The sequence below is a fragment of the Solanum stenotomum genome, chromosome 2 (assembly GCF_019186545.1).
Source record: "Solanum stenotomum isolate F172 chromosome 2, ASM1918654v1, whole genome shotgun sequence".
NCBI lineage: Eukaryota > Viridiplantae > Streptophyta > Magnoliopsida > Solanales > Solanaceae > Solanum > Solanum stenotomum.
In genome coordinates, this window is record NC_064283.1 from 14,760,255 (window position 1) to 14,788,089 (window position 27,835).

The 27,835-nt window shown below is 32.3% G+C and overlaps 4 protein-coding genes across 4 annotated transcripts in view; 3 read left to right on the top strand and 1 right to left on the bottom strand.

Moving 5' to 3' along the window:
* LOC125855112 (probable inactive ATP-dependent zinc metalloprotease FTSHI 4, chloroplastic) overlaps positions 1 to 27,835 on the top strand; it is a 460,535-nt gene that overhangs the window by 297,158 nt on the left and 135,542 nt on the right. The gene's annotated exons all lie outside the window — the stretch shown is intronic.
* On the top strand, positions 10,839 to 11,807 carry LOC125855134 (uncharacterized). The gene has a single exon (XM_049534816.1). It carries the CDS (start codon positions 10,940 to 10,942, stop codon positions 11,432 to 11,434), a length of 495 nt encoding a protein of 164 aa, XP_049390773.1. The 5' UTR covers positions 10,839 to 10,939; the 3' UTR covers positions 11,435 to 11,807.
* On the bottom strand, positions 16,049 to 21,051 carry LOC125855115 (uncharacterized). Its single transcript, XM_049534791.1, has 14 exons — positions 20,712 to 21,051; positions 20,103 to 20,231; positions 19,798 to 20,005; positions 19,233 to 19,379; positions 18,963 to 19,037; positions 18,793 to 18,864; positions 18,636 to 18,707; positions 18,249 to 18,320; positions 18,105 to 18,176; positions 17,966 to 18,037; positions 17,414 to 17,557; positions 17,143 to 17,214; positions 16,732 to 16,878; positions 16,049 to 16,241 (listed from the first exon to the last, which is right to left on the bottom strand). Exons 1-14 carry the CDS (start codon positions 20,907 to 20,909, stop codon positions 16,057 to 16,059), a joined length of 1,665 nt encoding a protein of 554 aa, XP_049390748.1. The 5' UTR covers positions 20,910 to 21,051; the 3' UTR covers positions 16,049 to 16,056.
* On the top strand, positions 22,873 to 25,506 carry LOC125855132 (uncharacterized). Its single transcript, XM_049534814.1, has 3 exons — positions 22,873 to 23,189; positions 24,845 to 24,903; positions 24,991 to 25,506. The coding sequence occupies exons 1-3, from the start codon at positions 23,064 to 23,066 to the stop codon at positions 25,328 to 25,330; spliced, it is 525 nt and encodes a 174-aa protein (XP_049390771.1). The 5' UTR covers positions 22,873 to 23,063; the 3' UTR covers positions 25,331 to 25,506.

The following is a 27,835-nucleotide window of genomic DNA, read 5'->3' on the forward strand; positions in this document are numbered from 1 at the left end:
GAACAGAGCCAAGGTAAGAGTTCCTTTTTACTCTTTTCAAGCTTAAGTTATTTGTTTAGCGGTCCAGCTCGCATACTTGTACATTCCATGTACTGATGCCAGTTGGCCTGCATCTTATTATGATGCAGATGCAGGTACCCAGGATCAGCATCCAGCACGTCGTTGATCCAGCTGAGCACTCCAGAGTCAGTGGTGAGCCTCCTTGCATTCCGGAGGGCTCAATTATTTATGTTCTTAAGTTTTGTTTTATTAGGATGTTGCGGGGTCTGTCCCAATATCCATCTCAGTATTTTAGAGGCTTCATAGACAGTCAGTCAGTTAGTATGAGTCTCTCTTTTGTGTATATATATATGTAAATATTCTATTTTGAGACTCGAGTTGCCGTTTTGGCCAGATTTTATCAGTTGGTTGTTTTATAACCTTTCATTGCATTGAGTTATGCTTTTGAGATAAGTTTCTGCTGAGTTAAGAAAGCCAGGCCAAGGATTCGCTTGGGGCCAGCAATGGTCTCCGAGTGCCAGTCCCGCCCAGGGTGTAGGCTCGGGGCGTGACAATATATTTGCTGGAAAGTCAACTCAGGTGAATGCTACTTATGGTGGGATGATTGGACTTTTCAAGGATCTCTATATTCTTTAGCAAACCCACCCTACAAACCTAGCAACTTGAAAGTAAACAATTTCTTACAAGGCGGGATTGGGACTTGGATGAACTCAATTTTATCGTCCCTGAGTATATTCGAGTATTGTGAAAAACATCCACATTGGCAACAGAGAACAAAATGGCAAAGCCATTTGGAGGTTAAAAATGGTCAGTTCACATGCTCCTCGGCATTCGATAACTTCAGAAAGAGAAGTTCTCCTAACTTTTATAACTCTGTAATTTGGATAAAAGAAATTCCATTCAAAATCTCTTTTTTATGTGGAAAGTTCTTAAAAAATTAATTCCTGTTGATGCCTCGACTCTTAGATTTCAAACTAACTTGGGATTTAATTACTCCTGTTGCAGGGAAACCAAACAAGAGACCATTAATCATCTTTTTATAGCTAGTGATCTAGCAAAAAGAGTTTGGCAACATATAACTTCTCCCCTCGGGCTGCAACTGACCAGTCGAAACATGGAGAACATGCTCGATCAATGGTGGACCTTACCACCCAAAAATGTTGTACATAGGTTTTTACTCCTTACTACCCCCATCATTGTATGTTGGGAAATCTAGAAAGCAAGGTGTACTACTAGATTTGAGCACAAGCAGGTCAACAGAAATAGCATTTGCCACAAGATTCTGTTTCAGGTTAAAGAATCGATGCAAAAAAAGTTTAGTAGGATGGACCAACATTGGGACTGGAAGCAAGTGTATCATATAGCTGAAAATTACAAAGTCACTGTCAGCAGCTTGATGGTTTGCTGGAACAAACCTAGTGATGATACTTGGAAACTGAACACTGATGGGAGTTTCATGAAAGCTCAAAACAAAGCGGGGCCTGGTGGAATTGTTAGAAATAAAAATGGGGACTTAGTCATGGCCTTTGCGTATCAGACTCATTTCTACACTAACAACTTTAGTAAAGCCTATGCTGCCTTAATAGGAATTTCATGGTGCTGTGACAAAAACATCATGAACATTGAAATGGAATTAGACTCGATGATCGTTATCAACATGATCAAAGGGGTGACCAGACCCTCTTGGAGGCTGCAAGATATAATCGATGATATTCAACGCAAAATGCATCAGAAGAATGTAATGATTAGTCATTGCTATAGAGAAAGTAATGGAGTCGCAGATGCTCTTGCAAAGCATGCCACCACCCTCCAAGAAGATAAAGTTTTCCTACATAAAGAAGACCTTCCTAAGGAGGCTATTGGCCCCCTTAGAATGGATAAGATGCAGATTCCGTCCTTTCGAAGACGAGAAAAAACACTCTTCTTGGTGCTACGATCCCCCATGATTCCCCTTTCTTTTGAAGATGCCAATATGCTTAGGCGAAATCTAGCTATTGGTTACCTCTATGTTTATGTAGGTTTATAGCACTTCAATGTGCCAAAACTCTTAGTCTTAGACAAGATCTCTCAGGAGTATTCACTCCATTGTAAATGCTCTTTTCGTGTCTGGAGGTTNACATTTTCCAAAACATTTAACCCAACCAAACATGAGAAAATTGGAAAACATTTCCGGAAAATGTTTTCCTTCATACCAAACACACCCTAAATATAAATTTGAAAGTACTGTTTTTGAACGGTATATAAAACAAGTTTTTTTATTGATTATATATTTATATATTGAAGCCAATTTCTACGACCCACTAAGGTTTTTGTAGAAAAAGATTCAATTTTTTCCCTAGAAAAATGGATCCCAATTATGCAGAAGAAACCTTAAAATAAATTGCTGTGTTATTTTTTACATTATTTATCTGTTTCCTCATAATGTGCTGCTTGTGTGCAAGATATTATTTTTTTTCCTTCTCTGTTGCTGTTAATTTGAAGGGGAGCCTTAAAGCACGGGAAAAGTTATATTTGTTTGTGACCTAATTCATGGGTTCAAGTAGTAAAATTAGTCATAGCTTATATTAGGATGACGTATAAGTCATGAGTTTGAGCAGTAAAATTACTCATAGAATACATTTAGGATGACCTATAAGTCATGGATTCGAGTAATAAAAGTAGTCATGCTTACATTAGGATGATGTGGAAGTCATTGGTTCGAGCACTAAATTAGTCATAGCTTGCATTAAGATGACCTATAAATCATTTGTTTGAGTAGTAAAATTAGTCATAGTTTACATTAGGATGGCCTATAAGTCATAGGTTCGAGTAGTAAAATTAGTCATAGATAGGCTACCTATATCGTCCAAAGGTGGAGCTAGAATTTAGAGTTTATGGATTTTGAACTTGCCATCGAATCCATAGTCCTAATAGCTAATGGATTCACAATATAATTAACTATAATATCTTCTTGTTGTTGTTAATGGAATACCGCCTAATACAAATATAGAATCTAAACAAAAGTTATCCTCCTCCCGGTGTGCATCACACCCTTAGGGTGTGGACCTTCTCTAAATCCTGTATGAATGTGAGATGTCTCGTGCATCGGACTGTGACCCTTTTCTGAATCTTGTATAAATGCTGAGATGTTTCGTTCATCGGACTACCCTATAATTTGAGTTATGTTTTTGATGCAGGCATTTGGAGAGAGAGGGTGAACTACTATTGAATGCCCATAAAACAATGTCAGAGGAATTGCACAGATTTCAGGTTTTTTCTTTAACCTTGTACTCTTCTTTTAGCACTTCCCTTTCTAAAAGAAGGTCAAAAATAGGTTAAATATTTGATCGATTTGATGAACACATCTATTTTAAAGGCGATATGGCACCCATAACCTTTAAATTCAGGATTCTGCCTCTATTGACAATGACACCAACAACATGCCCAGTGTAATCCCACTGGCAACAAGTGGGGTGGTCTAGGGAAGGTAGAATGTACACAAACCTTATCTGTACCTTGTTTTGCCGTTCAATTTAATAAATCCGCTTTCCATATTATACTACTTGTAGATTGAGGAAGAAATGTTGATGCACAAGTTCTATGAACTTATGTCTGCTTATGGTCTAACTAAAGAGGTAAATATTTATCACACTTGTATACAACAGTTTTGTGATTAAAGTTGTTTCAATGTGAAAGAAAGTGCACTACTTTTGGATGATCAGACACGCATCTGTAGAATATTTTTGAAGAGTCTGAGCGATATAGTATTGGAGTCTTGAAAACTGTTTAATTAGATGACAGCTAAATTGATACAATTGTTTGTGAGATGCTGTGTACTTATAACTGAGAAGTACAACTTTGACTTAGGTACCTTTTTGGCATATTATTCGAGGTGTGTCCAAGCTGGCTCAGTTATCATAGTTACAAAAAAATACCGGCCTACTAGACTCCTTGTTCAAAGTTGTAGAAAAGTTTTTCGTAACATGCATACCAATTTAGTACTTGTTAGGTACCGTAAGTTCTCAAAACCTTAGCTTGAAATGGTTTGATCATATATACATGTCCTGTATCGACCTCTAGATGCACCGGTCCATATAGGTGTGAAGGTGAAACTATGGTGAGTGATAGCGTTATAAGAAGGATGACAGATGACTTAAACCTAAAATCACATGAAATGAACTTGTCTCGAGTGATTTATGATCTCAGACTTATCTAAAGATAGAACATAATATAAGCAAAAGATCTACATAGGCGCGATACTTATGTATTTAATTAATATGTTTTATACCTGTTAGCAATTTTACGATAGGTTCTATGCTTTCTACGAGCCCTCATTTTTTGCAGAAAGGCTTCAACGATAACGCTGATGATAGGCAGAATTGCCCAGAAGGAGCTGATGAAATGCAGAGAATATCCAAGGAGCCATGATGAATAATGGTGATCACTAATGTATAAATGATTAGAACGTTCAGTCAAACCTCTTTATAACAACATCGTTTGTGATCCTAATATGTTTTTTGGATGCTATAACGAAATGTTGTTATAGACAACATATAATATAACACAACATCATGAAAGATTGGTTCCAAAGAAAACGACTATTGTGAAGGGGTTTGACTGTAACTGAATTATGTATATTTTTTTCATTATGAACATCACTAGTCCAGCTCGGATACAGTAATCTAGCCATGTTTCTATTGATTATATTACTTCCTTTCCGAACAATTGTACCTAGCTAGGTACAATAAGCTCGATTTGGCATGGAACATTGATTTTAATAACAAATTAAAGTATATATAGCAAGTATATGAGAACATTATTATGAAATTTGAGTGGATTTCCAAGGAACTGTTAAATATGGACCAAACTAGGTTTTGGGCTGGACACTAAGAATATGTCGACTTGAAGCCCAATAATGTCATAAAAATGGGTCATTTGCACTTTTGGCCCTATTAAAAACAAATATATTTAAGAGCAGCTTCCATATATAGCAAACATAAAAATTATATTTGTATGTTATAGCTATAGTTTGCATAATTGCGCTCCATAAAATTTTTTATGTGTGCTATGGAGCTTTTGATTTGTATAAGTCGCTAGATACATTCAATTTTATACAAATTGCTCAGTTTTGTATAAATTCATTTATATATTGTAATTTGCATAATAAGATCTGTATTTGTGTAATTATAAGTGTATATGACGAAAATATAGGATTTGTATTTGTATATACATTTTTTCTCTCGCTTTATACAACTACAAACGCATTTTATACATTTTATATCAAAATGTATAAAATGACTAATTGTATACCGAAAATGGCTAATTGTATACCGAATCAGATGGCAAAAAAAGGGATGTTTTCTGTGAATTACAAATAAAACAAACTATGCCTATAGCATTTAATTTGAATTAATAATTTGCTATTTCATACAATTTTCCCTATATTTAAAGGATGAAAATTAAAAATCGACTTATTTGAAAGATAAACCGTGCAATTAAATCCATAAGCACACCATCATTTCCTCATGCCTGGAAAGTCACTAATTAGATTAGTAGCACTTAAAAAGAAGAATCTATCCTTAGAGAGGTCATGGAAGCAAAGACTTGGCCAGTTCTTATTTGGAAGGCTACAATTTCATAACTGCCGCGGTTTCTACTCCTGCTAATAGTTTAGCACATTTGTTGTTGTTACTATGGGTCCTGAAGCACAAGGAGATTTTACTCGTTGGTGTCAATTGGGGGGTCTGTGGACTTTTGTTGCTCTCCATGGAGCTTTTGGCCTAATAGGTTTCACGTTACGTCAATTCGAGCTTGCTCGATCTGTTCAACTGAGACCTTATAATGCAATCGCATTCTCTGATCCAATTGTTGTTTTTGTTTCTATATTTCTGATTTATCCACTAGGTCACTCTGAGGTTAAAATTTAAAGTTTATGTGTTTTAAACTGTCGTTGAATTCATAGCTTATCTCAGTTATTGTGTTACCGAATACATTTATCCTTGAGAGTTCATGGAAGCAAAGACGAGGTCAGAATTTAAAGTTTATAAGTTTTAAACTGTCGCTAAACTCATAACTTGTCTCAGTTATTTGATTCGCGAATAAGTATTTATTTTATTTAATAGAATTTTAATATAAATACATGATCTTAAAAAAAAGCTACTAGGTACATCTAATCTATTTTTTTATATAAAAAAAGAAAACACGATAAGAACACGGTTTTGGTTATTTACAATATTTTAAATATAGTTTGTCATATTGTCATTTCAATAAGGTTTTCTATTATTGATAATTAAATTTACTATTTCTGCAACTCATAGTTGTCGTGTACTTCTAATTTTAGTGACCCATCTAATGATCTAAAAACACTTTTTGTTGGGAGAATTTAAGTCGTTAAGAAATTCAATTATTTAAATTCATAAAAGGTAGAAAAAGATAGTAAAGCTATTGCATTAAATATAACATTTATTTACGGTACATATACATTGACAGTATAATAATTTTTCTTGTATCAATATGATTTACCTTCTTCGCATATATAAGATTATCAAACAATGGTGTTAAATATAGTTACTTATAATTATATTATAAATGACCTTTACAGTTGCAAATCGGGTTCAATCGAATCCAATAAAACAATGATATAGTAATAACAATAATATATATGATATAATTCCATAATAAGTGAAATTTAAAAAGAATATTGTATATGTAAATTTTATATCTATCTTGAAAGATTAAAAAAAAATGTTTTTAATAGACATTTGGATCAAAGAAAAAGAAATAAACAAACGACAGTAAGAATAAAAATGATTTGCATATAATATGACTGGATAGTTGATTTTATAGAAGCATATTTTCAGTTACATGATGATAAATTTATTTAATTATATATTGCATGGGGCCAATTGAAGTTCCAAAACTATGGGTTCCCACCATGTGGAAATAATATTAAATAACTAATATACATACTTATCAAATTAAACCCACAGGACCACAAAAACAAGTCGATCCTATTCTGTGGGTCTCTAAAATAATACTCTAACTTAAATTTATGTTCATTTAAAAAGATGATGGCAAAATGGAATAAGTGCTAATTTCTCAAAAGCATAGGTTTAAACAAATAATTAAGCCATTATAAAAACATGATTAGTTTAATGTTTGGTTTATTTCATTTGAAAAGAATATTGCAGCTTGTCATGCATATATGCTTCGGTCCCAATATTAATTTGCACTAAAGACTACTTTTGACAAGTTGAGGTTGAAAATTTAGACATTGAGGTCTAATTTAATTCGATTTGAAAATGTGCATCTAGATAATTCAACTTGTCTCGATTGTGTGATCAGTAGTAATCATTTATTTATCTAAAATTTATGTGTCACTTTAGCGTCAGGTGTCTAAGAGATATAGTAAGGACGAGTTGAAGTCTTTAATTGTCAGTTGAGATCAAGTTTGTTGAAATGTGTACTTTCAAAGTAGTGTAAGCTTGTACTCAAATGTCAGCTGAGGCTATATTTGAGTGTTTGTTTATGTATTATGCCTAAACTAAATGCATGTTGCAGCACAACGATGATAACATATATATTCAGTAAAATTTCATAAGTGGAGTTTGTAGAGAATAATATTTGTAGTCTTACTCCAGACTGCCGCCTTACGAAAATAAAAATGTTAAACTATAGTTAAGAATATTAATAACATGCCTTGACAAGTCTTATGGCAACTGAATGTTAATATGTTGAAATATTTGGTCAAATAAGGAAACTATGTCAGCACTTTGGTAAAGTCAGAAAGGCACAGTACAAACAAATTCAAGAGACAATAATTCCATCTGATATTGAAATGGGAATACATATAAATATTTTTCAAATAATATTTTCTACTTGTATTTATCAATATCGTACTAACAGAAAGGCTATCAAAGAAAGTTAATTTCATGAATATATATATATATATATATATATATATATATATATATATATATAGTGTGTGTGTGTGTTTTCCTACAAAAGAAATTAATTGTCAATTTCAAATTGACATTATATTATTGTCTTGCAATTAATTCTAAAGTAATGAAGTTAGGTTTGTTGTTCAAATTTGATAAAGTTATATGGAAAGTCAAAAGTCAAAGTCTCTTCATTCAAATAAAGCATATTATATGGAAAATTCAAAGTCCTTTAATAAAAATAAAAATTGTTTGTTCACTGTCCATGAAGGTTTAACAAAAATAATAGGAATGAAAAAAAGAAGATTTTATTACCCCCCACCCACCACCCCACCCTTTTTTTTTTTAAATTTGCATAATGAATTGTTGCAGTACTGTTTTTCATTTAAAAAAAAAAAGGCATCGCCTTAATAAATAATGTGCGGGTATGTTACGAGAGATACAATTAGAAATAACGATATTCATAACAAGGTGAGAGTAAAATTTGATGGATAATAAGATGCGGGAAGTGAGATAATTGAGATGATTGTTCAGACATGTGAAGAGGCAGAGGTGAATTGAAAACGTATTGAGAAGAGTGATTAGACAAGATATGAAATACTATATAGTTTCAACTTGGACATATCTTAGATATAAGATTGTGGAGGATAAAAAATAGAGTAAAGACTTGTTGGTAACATAGATAGTCGTTGTCTTTCTATATGTTCATGCTATATAGTCGTAGTATTGCTATTTTAGTGCCTTGAACTTCGATTTCTGTTATTATTTGTTATTTCTTATACTTCAATTATCTACTATTTTATTATAGTTATTGTTTTGTTACAATTTGTTGTTTCTTGTAACTCTATTTCTTTCTCTCTTTTTTTGAGCTGTTTATTCTTTGAGCCAGAGGTTTAATCAGAAATATCCTCTCTTTCTATGAGATAAAGATAAAAGGTCTGTGTATATTCTTTTCTCCTCAAATCCTATTTTATGAAATGTACTACGCTAATATATTGTTGTTGAAAAAATGTTCTAGAACCAATTGTAATTAATGTCATGACCCTCGAGTATTATTCTAAACTAAAGTGGATTTGGTTTAATTAGATTAATACAACAAAAAAGAAAAATTAGTGCTTTCGGTGTAAAATAGCAGACTTTCATGTGACCTAATTATAAGAATCTCTTTTATAGTTTATTCCATCACAAAATCTTTTTTTATTTAGCTAAAATTATGGGTTTTAGCCTTTTCCATCAGACACCTCAGCATCATTTTTATGTGAAGAAAATCATTAAAATATTTAGCTTTTCATAACAAAAAAAATATTAATTCTACTTTATATGATACCTTTACGATCTAGAGCATCAAAATTTTTTTATAAAAATCCATACAAAATTGATTAGAATAAGTTTAAGTTGTGTTTATACTACGATTAAGTGAATCAAATGAAGTAACAATAATTTCGATTAATTATTTTAAAGCCTACCTAGGTGGACGTGCTAGGAAAAACAAATCCCATTGCACAATTTTTTATTCTTCTAATTGTGCCCTAACACCATTACATAACTGATTAAACATATATTAGTAAGGTACTTATGATTGAGGTTAACTTAAAGGTACCTATAATTATATCCCCTAAATCATCAGTTTAACACATAATCCAACCAAAAGAAGAAGAAATAAAAAAAGAAGTAAATATGGGTTCGATATTTCCATCTTAGCATCATATATCTCTATTGTACACTCAATTATTGGCGGTATATCTATATTAAAGCTTAATCCTTTCAAATTTATGTTGCGTAAGATCTCATTAAAAACAAAAACGTTTTCTATCTAGAATTTTTTCATACTAAAACTTATACGTGAGATCTCTAATTAAAGAAGAAAAAAAAGCCTAATTCAACTCCATTTCCGACACCACATCTTTTCGTGGTTCATTCTCTATTATTTCATTGTCTTGACATTCAATCACACTAACTCCCACATGTGCACCGCCTTACTTTATGATTTTTCTACCTCTTAACTTTTTTTTCAAAAATATTTATCGTATCTTGATTAAATTATTTTTTAAAATTTGAATCGAATCTGGTTTAAGTAAATAAAATATAAACAAATAGGACACCAATTATGCGTGGAATCTATATGGCGTGAGTCACCATACATGAACAGAAACGTGGCAGCTTTCTGTTAACCCCACTGGTCGTTACTCAAACGGCAACTTCCCTTGTCTTATTCAACTTTATTATCCTTCCGCCAGCCCATTGTTTGTTTTATTATATTATTAATCCCTATATACTACTTTCTAAAACTATGGTTTGAGGAAATTTCGCAAATAGCTATTAAAATAACTTAGTTAGCTTTCATACTTATAGTTTGCTAGTTACGATTTATAGTTATTCTAGAGGGAGGAAGGGGAGAGGTGAGAGAGATTGAGAGAAAAAAGAGAGACGTGAGCGAGAAAAAGCAGAGAGTGAAAAGAGGTGGATTGATTTGTATATATGTTGAATTGTATGTGTATATGATAATTGTGTATATGTGAAGTATACATATATATTTTTATATCTAACGAGCGAGATTGAGAGAGGAAGGAGAGAGACGAGCAAAATTGGAAGGGGAGGAGAGAGGTGAGCCGTGAGCGCGATTGGAAGAGGAAAGAGAGAAACACAGATAATTATAACTTAAAAAAAAAGGTGAGTGATGATTAATTCAAACTATAGCTACTTAACATTTCACCACAATCCCGTGGTTTGAGGCTTCTTAACCTTTAAGTCTACGTGTTTAACAATTAACATAAAACACAGAAATAACACGCATCTAGACCAAAAATATAATTCTAAAGAACCTAGAGGGTCAGGTATGCAATTAAAGCTAACATACCCCACCAAAATAATTAAAAAAATGAAAAAGAAATAATTCGGAGATTGCTATAAATACATACCTTGAGTGAAACTAAGGTTTGCCAAATCAAACAGCCAAACACGGCACTAAGAGATACTCTCCAATCTTCTTCTTCTTCTCTCTCAACTGTAAAACAGCAAAAATGGCGGCTTCTGCTCGACGATCAACTGGACCGGTCCTCCGTTCACTGTCCCCCGCCGGGAGATTTTACTCATCGACATCTAGAACTTCGTCGTCTTCTGCTTCATCGATCCGCTTCACACTGGACCGTGAAACTTCCCCGAGCCGGTCTATTTCCGTAATGAACCGGCAGAAAACAATGGCTTCTTCTCAGAAGAAGACGTGTATGTGTTCGCCGACGAATCATCCAGGTTCGTTCCGTTGTAGTATGCATAAGAAAATGGATAATCGACGGAGTAGTAATACTAGCCAAACGGCGTCGAATTCGATCCGATTGCATATGAGGCGGTCGGCGATGACGAATTCGTTAGTGCGAATAGGAACTGTTGAAGGTGAGCTTGTTAAAAGAGCTTTAGCGGCATTGATTCGTCCTTCTTCTCATCAACAGCGCCGCCGTTCCAATTTCCAACGCCGACCTAGCCGGCTTTCCGTTATTTCCAGTTCCGGTGATTCGTAAGACTGTTATTCGATCTCTAGAAATTTCTGTTGAATACTGACGTCAGCATTCATCAACGCAGCCGCGCCGATCTAGCCGGATTTCCATTATTTCCTGTGCCGGTGATTCGTAAGACGTGAATAGAGCTGTTAGAAGTTTTGCTTTTCTGTTGAATGCTGACCTCAGCAATCGATGTCTGGCCGTGAAGTGACGTCAGCTGCAACAAGGTGGCGGCAAATGGAGTATATACGGTGGACGTCAGAACGAACGATTTTTATGTGTACTCCGGGGACCAAAACGTTAAGATCCATATGTCAATAGTCTAAATACATGAAGAAAATTATAAAATAATCCAATTTTCCTAATTATGAATGCATCACTGAGCCTTCTAATTCTTAATCATTTCCATAAACTTTTATATTATTATAAAAAATTAAGCATAAGAACCAAATTGAAGCAATTTAATTGAGATTTCAACACACAATCCGATCTATGTGAGAAATGAACGGAGGTGTTAAATGAGTTGGTTGAATTGAATCGAAACAATATCAAATAGGTTACTATAGTGAAATTTCAAAAATGAGTTTAACATGTTTACGGAAATTTCATAACTGGTGTCGGGAATGATAGTGTGTGAATATTTTATTATTAGCTCAAAGAGACAAGTTTCTGAAAAATCTCTTTTGTCCGAAGTGCAATAAATTCGTAGAAGGAAATAAAAATAATAAAATATTGTGGTAATAATATAGTAAACAATTGATGATGTTGGTGGTTAAATTCAAAAATTAATATTGTTAGTACAAAAAATAAAGCAGTGCAGAATATATATGGAAGGAATCGTAACAATAATTGCAAGGTGTGATGCTCATAATATATGAATATTTGATATCACATATCAAAAGTCAAAAGACTATTTGAATGGTCTAATATTGTGATCGACATGATGCTCTATATTACATAAAATGATAATTTTTAATATCTATCATCGTTATTCATATTTTTAGCTTTTAAACCCTCCTATTTACTATTATGTTTTAGATAAACTAAAAATGTATCATATTTTATTTAATTATATTTTTTTTTTATTTCTACGATCTAGCTCTAGTTTTACTTAATCTCACCATATCTAATCTCTCATACCTCTTCGTTGAAATATCAACACATAATTCCTTTACATGTTTAAACAATATCAAATAGGTTTAGTTAGTAAAATAATGAGTTACTCATTCATTTTAAAATTACTTGAAACTTAAGCGTATTAGACTGAAATAAATTAAAATATGAATCATAGTTCAAACATGTTCACTTCTTGCTAAGTTAATTGCTTGGTAAATACCTAAATTTGTAATGGATGTCTACAACTAGTTGATTGATCGAAAATGAATATTGTTCAATGTGACATTTTTTAAGTTTTGAAATTCAATTTAGTTTTTATTTTCTATTGTAATTTTTTTAATACATATTTTTTAAAATATGATAAATTATCAATTTGTTGTGATTAATATTTTTTTAATATGTAAACCTTAATTTTATATATAATTTAAAATATTTTAAATTGTTAATTATTGTGATTTATAATACTTTTTACGTAATTTTTAAATAATATATGTTACCCCTATCCTTATTCATGTGACATTGATAGAATTTGTCAACCAATTTTTAAAAATATTTTAAGTTATTACTTATTGTGATTTATATAAAAAAAATTAACATAATTTTTTAAATATATTACATATTAAAGAAATAGTAAAAAAATAAACTAAAACAGAAAGAATACTTAAATAAGTCTCATACATTTCAAGAAAAGAATCACTGCGCATGCTATACTCACACATATAACTCAAGTAGACATATTATTCAACAGTCGTATTATAACTTCTTATATATGATATAGACATAATTTAAATTAAAAGAATTCAGATAAACTCGTAACTTGTTCGTTGAATACACCCTTATTAGAACACAAGTGTTTTACTCGTTCATGAACTTATACTTGTACAAATTGAGTTCCTTTTGTGTTTAATGTTTTTATAGTTTAGGCTATCCTTCAATTTCATTACATTGCGTAACAAAATGAAACTTCATAAAAGTGACATTCATATTTCAACATCTTTTGTTGTACAAATTGACTAAAAACCAAAAAGTAGTTATACACATTTTTTTTTAAAAAAAAACTATAATGTAATGGCAAATGTGAATGTTAAATGTGTAAATGAAAAAATTGAGTCGAATTTGAACAGACAAAACATATCAAGTCGATAAGTAAGTTAACATTTGAAGTTCATTTTTGGCAAAAATAATTGGGTCAAACAACATGTCATATCTCATCAATTTGCAAAATATGACTGCTTTACATAGAGAAAATTAAATCAATATAATCACTTTATTTTCATTTTGAAAGATTTGAAAAAATAAAATATGCTTATCCTTCTTTTGTTTCCTTTCATTTTTTGCCTTATTAACTTCATCTTCTTATCGAAATAGCCACTTAGTTTGATTTGTTGGAGATTAGTCACAAATTATAAGATAGTGGAATCAATGTGATATAATAAGGTTCTTGCTCTCCTTTTTATTTTTGAAAAAAAAAGTTTAAAACAATAAAATCTTAAATTATTAGTTTAAAATTTTAAAAATTTACATATGTTCCAAACTCGAAATATATAGTTTTTTTATATTTGAGTTTGAGATATATTTTAACATGCTTTAGTACAATAGTTTGATACGTCACTTTAAGTTCAATTCATCAAGTCAATTAACAAACAAATAACATAATTTATTAAAATTTAAACTGATCGAACGAACTAAAAGAGTTTCAATTTTATTACCTCTAGTAATCAACAATATGAAAAGCCCTCGTCTCTACTAAAACTTTAAATACCTTTCCAACCAATTTGCATCAAAAGCAAAATATTAGTAGCTCATTGATAAAGATGTTATTTTTTTTTCTTTAGGTGTGAAATTCAATTCTCACCAAATAATACTTTTTTTCCTTTTTCTTACCATAATTCTTCCAAAAAGACAATAAAAAGAAAATAAAAAAGAACTTAAAAAGGAAAAGAAAACCACTTGATCGCTGCTTTCAATGTATATATTTTAATATATAGTTGGTATCCAACTAATAGATAGTTGGTTAGGAAAGTTACATAAATTGACAAAAAAAATAGTGTATGTATTTTATTTTATAATAATTGTATCTATATATGACCATGACATTGTCATCTTCTTTGCTTTTGTCACTTTAATTCTAGATAAGGTGATGAAGATAAAGAGATATCCACTAAAAAAATACAAATAAATCTATAGCTAATTTATATTTATAAAAATTAGGTACAAAAGCACCAATATAAGTTACAGTGGAATGATTCAGATCTTTTTACTTTTAGTTAGAAGTCTGGATCAATTCGAACCCAAAAGAACAATCCTATTTGGAGCATCTCCTCAAAAATAGACTCCGCATCACGAAATCAAATTAGTTAAACTCTAATATAAATACCAAACATCGATAAAAAAACAAAAAGAAAAAACAAAAAAAAAAGTAAAGATTTTATTTTTTTTGGTAATAGAAATCATGACCACATGACCCTACTTTGGACAAGCTACTTAGGCAGACAACTAAAACCCACTTATGTCATTTTCCCTCTTTTATTCAAAATTCATATCTCAAATCCTAGTTCCGCTTCTGACTATACATACATATAATTCAAATAATAAATAAATAATATATGATTTTATATAAGGGCAAAGCCACATGAGTACAAAGTGGCAAACCTTCTATAATTAAAAAATTACATTGTATATATATAAAACTAAAACTATTTTCTTATTAAACATAATAGATTGAATGTTTTTGAATACTTCATATATATACTTCTTCGAATTCTAAATTTTGTTAATGAAAATTTAAATTCCGCCATGAATATATATAGTGTCATCATCCAACAATGACATACATGTACTATATGTGTTGAGCAAGTTGAAAGGACCCACAAAAATTTCCAAATTACAAAGAAGAAGTTGACAAGCCATGTGATGATGAGGTAGATGCACACACAAACCACATAAGCTAGATGTGGATTTATTGAGGACTACTTGTTCTTTTATGCAAAGGGATAAGGATAAAATCATTTTCTCAAACTTTATTATAATGTCCCATCATATATATAATTATTTTTTGATGGTGTGATATAGTTGCAAACTCTTTAATATGCTAATATACAAAATTAATAGTTTCACCTCCCTATGCTTACACCTCTCATCCATCAAAGTTGTGTTCAAAGACTTCATTCAATCGAGAATTCAGTTATCTCACGCGCTATTATGACATGACGATTCAGTACCTTTTGAATGTTTCTTGTCCTAAGCCCCATGTATTCGACTGCCTTTGCAATTTTAACGATCTTACGTATGTTATCTAAACGATAAATTAATGATAGTAACACAATTTATCCTAAATGAAGATATATCTAATTTGACTGATAAAAAAAATGTATTTGTCTATGGACTATTTACTATATGTTACATGAAGAACCTTAGGAGTCATTTGGTATACGGAATAAGGTCGGATAAATTAGTTCAAGAATTATAATCTCAGAACTATATTTCTGAAATAACTTAATCCGCAAACGAAACGACCTCTTAAGTACTTAATTAGGCCTATATCTCACAAGATTTAGAAGGACATTGTCTTGAAGTTTCTTAATCTCAGATGGTGTCACATTGCAATATTCTAAATCCAATGTGTGTAAATTCTTCAAAGGCTTCAAATATTTCAATCCATCATTGGTGATGCAAGAATTTGACACATTCAAATACACCAACAATTTCAGTCCTGCATTATTTTATAAGAAAAAAAAAGGTGAAAATTAGGCCACATATGAACAAAGATATATATTCAGAGACGAACCCAGAATTTTGAATCAAACGGTTCAGGATAAACATAACATATATATAATGTACTTTTACATGCTAAAACTTCTTTTGTGCATATGTATACATGATTCGAGCTGAAAGTAGCTGGCATGATTGGATTAGCTAGACGCGCTTTTCAATCCACCTTTAGACTAAGATATCAACTAGGCGGATCTAAACTTGAATGCGTTAAAGTGAGCTTAGGTTAACAAATGGACGGTTACTAATCCGTCCAAAGGTTACCTGAGCTGAAATGAATCGAGTTAAAATGGGCTAAACAATAAGTTAAACTCCTGAATACGTATATGCAAAGGTGTCTAAATTTCAAAACGCGCACACATTCAACACTATGAGCGTTTAAATTTTCAATTCAACATGTTCATGTTAACTTTTCGAGTAGATAAACGTACCTGATAGAAGCTCCAACGTCTTATCGGTCAAATTCCGGTTCTGTGATAGGTTCAAAAACATCATGGAAGAAAGATCCTTTATAATTTCGACTCCAGCATCCGTTAACGTGCCACCACAAAGGTCAAGTGATTGCAGATTTCTGAAATCTGATGAGACAATCATACAAATTTAGAATTTGAATATGCACACACAAGTATACGAGGTCAACTAGTAATAATAAAGTGGTGAGATATATCGTCCCATAGAGACTTATATAGATCAAAAATACTCGTCGATGAAATTAAAGGAAGCATAAGGCATCATACAATTAAGCCTGAGCTTAATTTATGATGAATTCTCGCAATACATAATACTAAACCTTACGGCACCAGAAAGAAAGAGAAGAAGGACGAATACAACGTTTAACGTACATGTGAGATACTTTGTCCCGGAATCCGTTATGTGAGCTCCAAAGAGATCCAGGTGAGTCAAACTAGTTAAACCTATACTCCATAGAGACAAAAGAATAACATGATTAAATTTCTAGCAGCAAACACCAGAAAAGAAATTATACGATACGATAAACAAAACATGTTACTGAGGAATTGATACGCGATGAGCCGTATCTCAAAACAGAAAGTACATTTTGCATCCATCATATACTAAGCATTCACATTTCGTCTAGTGTTTCTTATGGCTTACCTCTGAGAAATGCAAGCCCTGAGTCTGTAATTTGGCGAACGTCCAGATTAAGTGACTTGAGACATGTCAATCCAGATAACATTTTCAAACCATCGTCCGTCACTAAGGTGAATTTGAGGTTGAGATCTTCCAATTTTGCCAAACCTAAAACAAAGCGAATCACTCAAATCTATTCATAAAACACGCAAAACATGAAGCCGGAGACAGATTTTAGTCCCCCACGAAATGCAGATATACCAGTGACACCCTTCTTTATAATTAACACCTATGGTTGCGTGTGAAATCCTCCAAAAGTAGTATATTTTTTTAGTCTAAGACATGGTTGCTGCAGGAAAGTTCGAGCAACATAGATTAACATACTACAACTTTCATCAAACGTGGATGACTTATTAACCGGAGAAATTATCTCAAAGATGTAAACAGAACTCAAGTGACTCGACTAAATTTCAGTAAGATAAACCGAATAATCAGGAATTGATTCGAGTTCAGGACCGTATATTCAGTGGTCCTCGATTAAGGCAACGTTATGTTAAGCAGGTTGATGTTATATACCAGATAAATGAGCCAATCCGTCATCTGTGATCCTACATGAGTCGAAGTCCAAGCCTTCCAATTTAGTCAGACCTGCAATATCGATCCAATGAAATGAAACGCAACGCTCAATTAATGCAATCAAAGATGATAGACAGACCTTTCAAATGGCCCAAACATTCATCTGTAATGTGGTTAAATCCCAAATTCAATACCTTCAACTCGCTGAGTTCTGCACGGTATACAATATTAGCTAAAGATGTAACAATATCTTGCTCGAATCAGTTCATAACAATCCAGTTACCCGAAAACTTTTCACATCCATCATCTCTCAGACAACATCTATTGAGATTCAACGATTGCAGTGAAGGAAGCTCTGTCGAATAAAAAAAAAAGAAGTTACCATAAGAGATGCTACTACTAAAAAGAAAACCAATGCTGATGCCTTGTCGAAAGAACAGACAGGATATGAAACAATATGAAAGTTTGTGGTAACACCAGGGCCTTTTATCCTATGTTTGCTCGAACTACACGGGCCCTCGAAAAATTGCACTACTTTTGGAGGATCAGACATGCACCAAGTGACATTTTAGAAGAATCCGAGCAACATAGCTTTTATCAACCATAGGATCGAAAATGCACTTGCATTTAACTTAATAAAACTACGGTATACTACTAGAAAAGTACAAACCTGATATGGTATCCAAACATGAAGTAGTAACATGAGATCCTTCCATATTTAGTACAGCAAGTTTGTTCAAACCTTGAAAAAAATCAAAAAGAAAAGAAAATTTCAATATAAGTATAAACGAGTCTACAAAGACGACAACAGAAATACTCATTAGTACCTCTCAGATAAGACACTCCGTAATCTGTTATGTAGAGACACACGATCTGAAGCTCCTTCAAACTCGCGATCCCTGAATTACATCACGTCAAAACGAGCAAATGATCACAAAAAATCAAGCACGACAAGATGACAGGTGCGATGATTTTAAAGCACATTCACCACCGATACCTGCCAAAGGCTGCATGTCTGAATCCATTATGCATTGACAACATCTTACACTGAGAGATTCAAGTTTCGGTAAACCTGAAACAAAAGTAGAACTCTTTATCTTAAGGTGAAGCAATTTTTTTATGATGGAACAAAATTGAAAGCATACAATGTCAACGAAAGCAAATGTAAACTTCAAATCCTGGATCCACCTATGGTTCCACTTCCTATAGCTACCTCGATGGTAGAACCGTGTAATACTTAAAGATAAATTATTGGCTAATAACCAACCTTGAAGATGAACAAATCCTCCATGAATTTGTGGACACCTCTTGAAATCCAACTTAACCAATTTATCTAAGCTGGATAAAGCTTCCATTGCTTCAGCAGTAACCGAAACACATTTTCTAAAACTCAAATATGTCAAATTCGAGAAACCTGAGGCACAAATACAATGATCGTCATCACCAAACAAAAGATCGAATCACAAATTAACCTTCCTAATCCAACTAGTAAAATAGTAAGATAATGCAAACACGCGAAGAAAATAGTTAGTCAAATCGGTTTTATACTGTCGATATCATCATACACTCTTCAAAGAATCTATGTTGCTTGCACTCTCCAAAGATGTTGAGCGATGCGTTAGTGCATTTTTGGAAGATCAGACATGAATATGGCAACATTTTTGGAGAATCCGAGCAACATAGCAAAGAAAACAGCAATAAACAGAGAGAAAAACATCTTCTCATCTTCATATAACACTCTCCCTCTTAGGAAAACCGGTTCACGAGAAACTAAACAAACAGATTGACAAGTAAAACAAGAAACTATTGCGAGAGAGAACAGTAATAACTACCACTGACTTGCTTTATCCTCTGTTCAGAAATACGGTCACAGCAATCGAAGGATAACGCTTGGAGATTCGGGCAATTTCTCAACAGACTGAATCCGAAATCAGTGACCTTAGAACCAAAAATATATACAGATAGTAAAGATGATCCTTGTGAAGAAAACACATCCATCCAATTATCTTTAACACCGTTATATTCTCCCGTCCACATATCCTGTTAACAAAAAAAAAGTCCTATAAGATCATGTACTTAAAAAAATCACTTGATTTTTCAAATTTCGCTACGATATGAATGTGAGATGGGATTTTACATGCAGTGCACAATCTCTAAATGCTTCAATACGGTCATCCGAAAGGCGGTTTGAATAGACCAGATTGTTGAATATCAACTGGCTTATGTCCCTTGGTAGCATTGAGAATGAATTGTATTTGTCAAGATCCTGTTAATAGAAAGGAGCATAAGATTTCCATATTGCTTGGACTCTTCAAAAATGCCGTTATGGCCATGTCGGATCCTTCGAACGTAGTACATGTTTGGAGGATCCGATACTGGTGCAACAACATTTTTGGAGAGAACTCTGTGTTACATAGACCAAAAGAATTCAATAACCTTAACGGTAGAGGCAGAGGCAGCCTATACTAAACGAGTTCAACTGGATGCAATATTTTCGACAGGTAACATGATTATATATGTGTTTAAATGCATAATTTCAAAAGTACAATATGCTCAGTATTAAGAACATTAATTTTGTGTTACTCGGACTCTCCAAATAAATATGTTGTTGCATCCGTTTCAGATTCTCCAAAAACGCATTACTTTTGAAGAGTCCAAGCAATAGAGTATTAAACGTTGAACATATCAAGTTTATACTATGAATCCAACTCTGCTAAATGAAACATATTAAGAGAAAATCAATCACCTTACGTATACTATGAACACATAATTTCATGAGGGACGGACAATTGTTTCTTCCCAGAGGACCATCCACGCCACGCCCAAGAAGGAACGACTCTAAACAACTCGATCTCCCAATTTTGAAGCGTCTACTTGAGAAACCTCTTCTAGTGATGTTATCATCATCATGTGCATCTCTCTTTAATGAACAAGCACCCCCCATTCTATTAGGAATACACCAACAAAGCTTTAGTCTACGACACAATGAGAGCTAATGGACAACAGCACAACCGGACATTCAAGAAATGAGCACCCCTACACATGTTGTAGAAGAACTTGATCATAGACACTTAAAGCCTGAAAGAGATCAACGATATATGTAGAACGTCAAATTTCTCATATGAGTTTAAGTTCTACGTATTGACAATGCATAAACTTTTGCACTATCAAGTAAAGTCAACATACAACTGTAATTCTACATAACAAGTTTGAAAACTCTTTAATTCTAAATTTTTACATGATATGTTTAAGATCAGAACACAAAAGTAAAGAACATTTCGATACCTTCTACATATCTTTAGTTTAGGACTACAAGATTCAAAAATCGTTCTTTACTTTCTTGGATTTCGTGTCAAGTCAAAACCAAACAAACAAATTGAAACAGAGGAAATATATGATTCTTGCTGTTTTTCTTTCCTCTGTTTTCATCTTGTTTGTACAAAAATCAAGAATCATAATTTTCACTTTCAGTTTTTCCACTAATACTAGTGAAACTTTATGTATAAACAAACATCTGCATAGTACCTCCGAATTCTCGACTTAATTCATATCACGACGCACAAAACTTGTGATCTTAAACGTGACATTTCTATGCTACAACAACATGTCATTACTAAAGGGTAAAATCTAAAATTTAAAGTCGGATTTTTTTTCAAAAACACAGAAATTAAAGGTATCTTTTTGTTATACTACACCAACAAGCATCTACATTCTTAACCTCCAAAATTTTCACTTCATATCATGAAGCATAGAACTTACACAGAACTCGTGATCTTAAACATGCCACGTCAATTTTTATGCTACAACAATATGTCATTATTAAGAGTAAAATAGCAAATTTAAGTCGGGAAAAATTTACCAACATAGAAAATGTGTCATACAATTAGCTAAAATAAAGTTATTCTAGGCACAATACTAAATCCCCACAAAAATACAACAATGACAACAACAAATACCAGTATAATATGGGAGGATAGTGTGTATGCATACATTACGTGACATGTACATAAGTTATTTCAATTGACTATAATTTTTGTTTCTATAAAAAAAAGTCTCATAATCAATTGTTTCAATACCAAAATCCAAAAACACATACAAGAAAACATAAACCAAATATGTTTTCTTAATCAAAATATCACCAAATGAAAAAGAGAAAAAAAAAAAAAAAGACCTTAAAGAGGGAATGCTCCAAAATAAGCCTTTAATTCTTATTATGATATATTTCAATGAATATAAGAGCACAAAAAATTTCTTGTTTTTCCCTTATATTAGAGCTTATTAGAGATGCATAAAATCAAGAAAGCTTGTGGATGTGTGCCACGTGTCCAAATCTTTGTATAGAAGAGTGGAATGAATACCTAGCACTTTGGTTTTTTTTTGTTTTTTTTGTTTTCTTCTCATGGTGTAATATGTTGTGTCAGACTAATCATCAAAACACTGCAAAATGATGCCTAGAGGATAAGGATATTATCTCAGAGGATACACATTAAATCGAGTATTTGATATTTGCATTAAAATTTCAATGCTTTCGAATTCAAATATATGAAATTGTGAAATGATTTACTTCTCAATTTTTTAAATAGTAAGAATTCAAACTCAAACACTTTTAATTAAAGATGAAAGACTATTACTCTCCCCATTATAACGTTTAGTTGTAGGTGTAATTGGTAATTAAGAAACACTTTTAATATTATGTGTCTTAACGGGCCTAAATTTCTTTTTTTTTTCTTAGTAAAATTTAAAGAGAATCTAAAAGCCTTTGTACTTTCAACATTAGATTCCATACTATCGAAGTCAGTACACATACTTTCTTGTTGTACACTTTACCCCCCAACAAAATGATTAATATCAAATTCACATCCCAAACCCTAAACACCTTTAATATTTCAAAACCCTAATTCCCCTTTTCTTTTCTTTTTCAAAATATTTCTTCAATTCCCTTTAGGACAGTCAAACCCTACCTACTCTAAAAACCCCACACCCCCTTTCTACTTCTCTTTCCAGAAAGTTTTGATTTTGGGATTTTGGGTTTTCTTGAACTCTCTGTTTCTTTTTGTCTTTGCATTTTTTGGGTTGTTTTGTTTTAGGGGGAGTAAAAATGGAGGTTAGTTTGAGGTCTGATGTAGCTGTTTTTGGAAGAATGGTGGTGGGGTCTGTTCTTGAAGCTGTAGTTGCTGAGACCCTTTTGGCTGCTCAGAGATCTGTTGCTTCTTTGCTCATTGTGGTATAACACACTTGTCTTTTAACTTGCACTTTTATTATTTTCTTGAAAAAGTTGTGATTTTTAGTTGTGGGGTTTGAATTTCTTGCTCTGTTTTCTGCTTATGTAGTTGTTTGAACAGTTCTTGTGTCAAATTTCATTGATTTTTGCTAGTAGAGTAGTTAAAGCTGGGAAATTTACTGTGCTGCATTAGGTTTAGTGTTATTGGAAACAGCCTCTCTGCATTAGGTAAGGTTTGTGTACACACTATCCTCCCCAGGCCCCACTTGTGGGATTACACAGGGTATGTTGTTGTTGTTGTATGTTTAGTGTATTTTTCCCCAAGCTGCTAACTTTAGGTATTGTATGGTGATAAGTTGTATTCTTGTTGAAGGAATTGTAGAGAAGAGCTTTATTTATATTGTTTTGCTCTCTTGCTCATTGTGGTATTTCATACATTTCCAACTTACACTCTTGTTATTTTCTTGAAAAGGTTGTGATTTTTATGGTTGGTTTTGGACTTTTTGCTATGTTTTCAGCGTTTGTAGTTGTTTGAACAGTTCTGTTCTAGAATTTTGTTGCTTGAGGCAGTTGAAGCTTGGAAATTTTCTGTGTTTCATTAGGTTTCTTGTTTTAAGTTTTAACTGTAAGTAATTGTTCTCCTAGCTTCTAACTTTTGGTATTGTATGCTTATTACTTATGTTTTTAATGATGGGTTTTGGATTTGTTGCTATGTTTAAACAGCTATTCCGTTAAATTTCGTTGTTTCTTGCTAATGTGGTAGTTAAAGGTCGGAAGTTTTCTGTGCTGCATTAGGTTTCTTGTTTAAAAGTTAGTGATTATTCTCCAAGCGGCTGACTTTTGGTATTGTTATATTTATAAGTTATGTTCTTTTTAAGTAATTGTGGAGTAAAGAGCTCTGTTACTTCCTTTTCTTCTTTTGCTTCTTTGCTAATTGGTGTATACCTTAAACTTCCAACTTCTGCTCTTTATTTTCTTGAAAGTTGTGATATCTAATGGCGGGTTTTGGATATCTTGCTCTGTTTTCTGCTTCTGTAGTTGTTTGAACTGTCTTGTGTAAAATTTCTTGCTTCTTGCTTATGGGTAGTTGAAGCTCGGAAATTTTCTCTGGATGTGGAATAAATGTCCACTTTCTATGCTGTTCAGATTCTCTAAAAATGTCAACGGGTCCAATTCTCCTTGAGTAGTGTATTTTGGAGAATCCGACACTGGTGTGGCATTGCAAGTGAAAAGAACTATTTTGGATATATGAAATTTATGGGCATAATAACAACTAAAGAGGGAGACAAATGGTCGTAGGAGAAACGGAAAGAACATATAGTGGTAAAATTTGATAAAGTGCTCTTCCTTGAAAAAAAGTATGTAAAAGTTTCTTGTTTGCGCAGGTATTGCCAATTTTTAAGCCCTTTGGGAAAAACTCAATTGTCCATATATGCTTGCAGGAAACTTAAAATTCAAAGATCTAATTCTCTTTTTGCTTCCTTATAAGCATATTGAAATTGTTAGATAGCACTTGATGCAAAAGCTTGTCATGCTTATTCAGTTTAGTTGTCCAACTTCTGTTGTGCCTTTGATCGAACTTTACAATTACGACCTAGAAACTTCTTGTTCCTCAAGTTCTCTCGTAATAGTTCCCTTATCAAAGTCTGATGCTTCAGGCAGGAATTATGCTCAAGGATGCTGATGCATTGCCAGAGCTGATAGGCACTGATAAAAGGTACTAATTGTCATCTTCACTATACACACAGCATTCAGAACCGGAAAATTTCATGTGGCGAACACCAAATTTTGATGTCATTTTCAGGTTTCCATTCGAGGAGCTGCGTAAAACAGACAAAGCTGGACCTGAGAACAAAGATGGTAGCGACACAGAGGACGATGATGAAGATGATGATGGAGAAGCTGATGATCAGGATGACGATGATGCTGATGATGAAGACTTTGCAGCCGAAGGAGGAGATGATGATGATGATGAAGAAGCAGATCCTGAAGACAATCCAGCATCTAACGGCAACGAAGGCAGCGATGACGAAGACGACGATGATGATGAAGACGATGAGGACGGGGATGATGATGATGAAGAGGAAGACGATGAAGAAGAGGAGGAAGAGGAGGATCAACCACCTGCCAAGAAGAAAAAATAAACCATTTCCTTGTTATGTTTATTCTGTTTTTCTTCCATGCTTGTTGGAGTATGTAGTAGTAGGAAGAGGGGGAATTTTAGCTCTTCTGTTGGAATTAATCATCCTTTTGCAGACCAAATGAACTTTTTGTCACCCTATTTGACTGTTAGTTATGATATATATTCCATTTAACCCTATGAATACTCTTTTAACTTTCATGCCTCTTTACCTCCGCTAGGTAAGGGTAAGGTCTACGTACACACTACCCTTTCCGAGTCAACCTGTTGAATTTTGTAGTTCTTGGTTTCTATTTTAAACATTATATCCTTAGCTACTGAAAGGGTATATGGCATGCTGACATTCACTCTGATTTTCAAAATGTTTTTACTTTCGTATTTTGTATTTCATCATTCATGCTTATTCAACACTCTGATAGTGTAAAAATCCTTTATATTGCCCGTATACAAAAACATAAAAGACAAGTAAAAGTTTATTCAATTGACAAACATAACACCTAACAAGAACCTCCAATTACACTTTTGTCCTCAATTACATTTGACACTCCAATAGTATAAAAGTTCTTTATACTATTAGGGGTCGTTTGGTACAAATATTGATAACGCAGGGATTAGTAATGTAGGGATTAGTAATGCAGGGATTAGTAATGCAAGGATTAGTAGTGCAGGGATTATTTTTTGTCAAGCGTTTGGTTCATTGATTCTTACTTAATATTGTGTTTGATTTAAAACTCTAAAAAAAAATCTTTCCTATTATATCCTTGTATTATTATGAGATTGTTTATTTCAAGTAATTGAGTCAAGGTAGATAATCGGACCATAACACTACAATAATTTTTTTTTTAGAAAATAACAACAAAGAAAAAGTGTGTTATATAAATTGAAACAATTTTTTTTCTTTTTTGTGCATAATTAATAACAAGAATTTAATACTACGCAACAGTTGAATAAAATTCATAGTAAAAAAAAAAATGCTAAATCTTTATTTATTTATTTTTACAAATTTTAACCTGTATAATTATTGTATATGGCAACCGGATGTTGACAAAAAAGTTTAAACTTATCAAAAATGAAGATCTAAAAATATACTTATACAATTTTATACCAAAACCCGGATAATAATTAATCAAAATTGTTGTGGGACAATATTGTTTTTTTTAGGATTTTCTATTTCATTTAACTAGTTACATTAAACATATGCATACATATATATATATATATATAAAATTTGAGGTATGACGTACCGCTTTTTTTTGTTGGTAAAGTATATCTTAAACTTAACATAGATTTAAGACTACTTATATTGTTCAATAGTTAAAGCTTATTAAAAAAAAATATTCCAAGTGATTAATCGACGAACTACATTGAATAAAAAAAAAGGAGAAAAAAATATTAATGAAATCATTAAATTACACTAAATGGATTTGGAGAATTAAAAAGAACATTTATAATTATTTCAATATAAATAAAAAGAAAATTAAATTATAAAAGAAATTTAGGAAAATGAATAAAGGGATAATTTTGTCATTTAGGGGTCTTATTCAAGGTTTAACAAACCTTGGATTAGTTATCCCTCCATTTACTAGGGATAAAATAAGACCATATATAAGGTATAAGCAATCCATGGATTAAATAAAATAATGCAACCAAACAATGTATTAGATGGATTAAATTTTAATCCATGGACTATTCTATTTAATACCTCCTACCAAACGAGTCCTTAGTGTACATAACATAAACTTCATTTTAATAACACAAAAATAAAAGTTTATTCAATCAACAAAACACCTAACAAAAACCTCCAAATTGCATTTTAGCATCATAACAAAGTAAAAACAACAACCAAAAAAACAAAAAAAAAAAAACCAAGAACACCCTCCCACCCCCACCCCCACCCCCAACCCCTTTATTCAACCAAATACTCTCATTTTCATCTTCAAATTGCAGCCAATGGAGATGGTGAAGGAGCAGAAATGCTACAATAAAACACCAATATATCACCAAAACTTGGATCAAATGGGAAAAGTTTTTGCCAACATTTACTATCAATCCCATGAATTACTTCACAACATGGAGAATCAAGCCTTCCAATACCAAGAAATACTTTATAAATTCCATTTACACATTTATTTAACCTTTTAAGTGATGACCAACATTCAACTATTTCTTCATCTTTATGACTTGGTGCCAAAATTGGATCAAGACTAGCCATAGCTACTAGTGAATTTGTCATGCTTAATATAATGAAAAATGCAAAAAACTTCAATTTTTTTGTTGCCATGACTAATTGAATTTTCTCTGATTTTTAAATATTTTTTGAGGATTATTTTTTGTTTTTGGATGATGTTTGGTGGATTTTTGAGTGGAAATATAAAGGTATTTATAGGGTGATTTTGGTGTAATAAAGAATACATATTTTTATTATGAAATGCATTTTTTGGTCAGTTTTGAATCTCATTTATGGCTATTTATTTTAATGTTAATTTTAAAAGTATTTTTCTTATAGAAT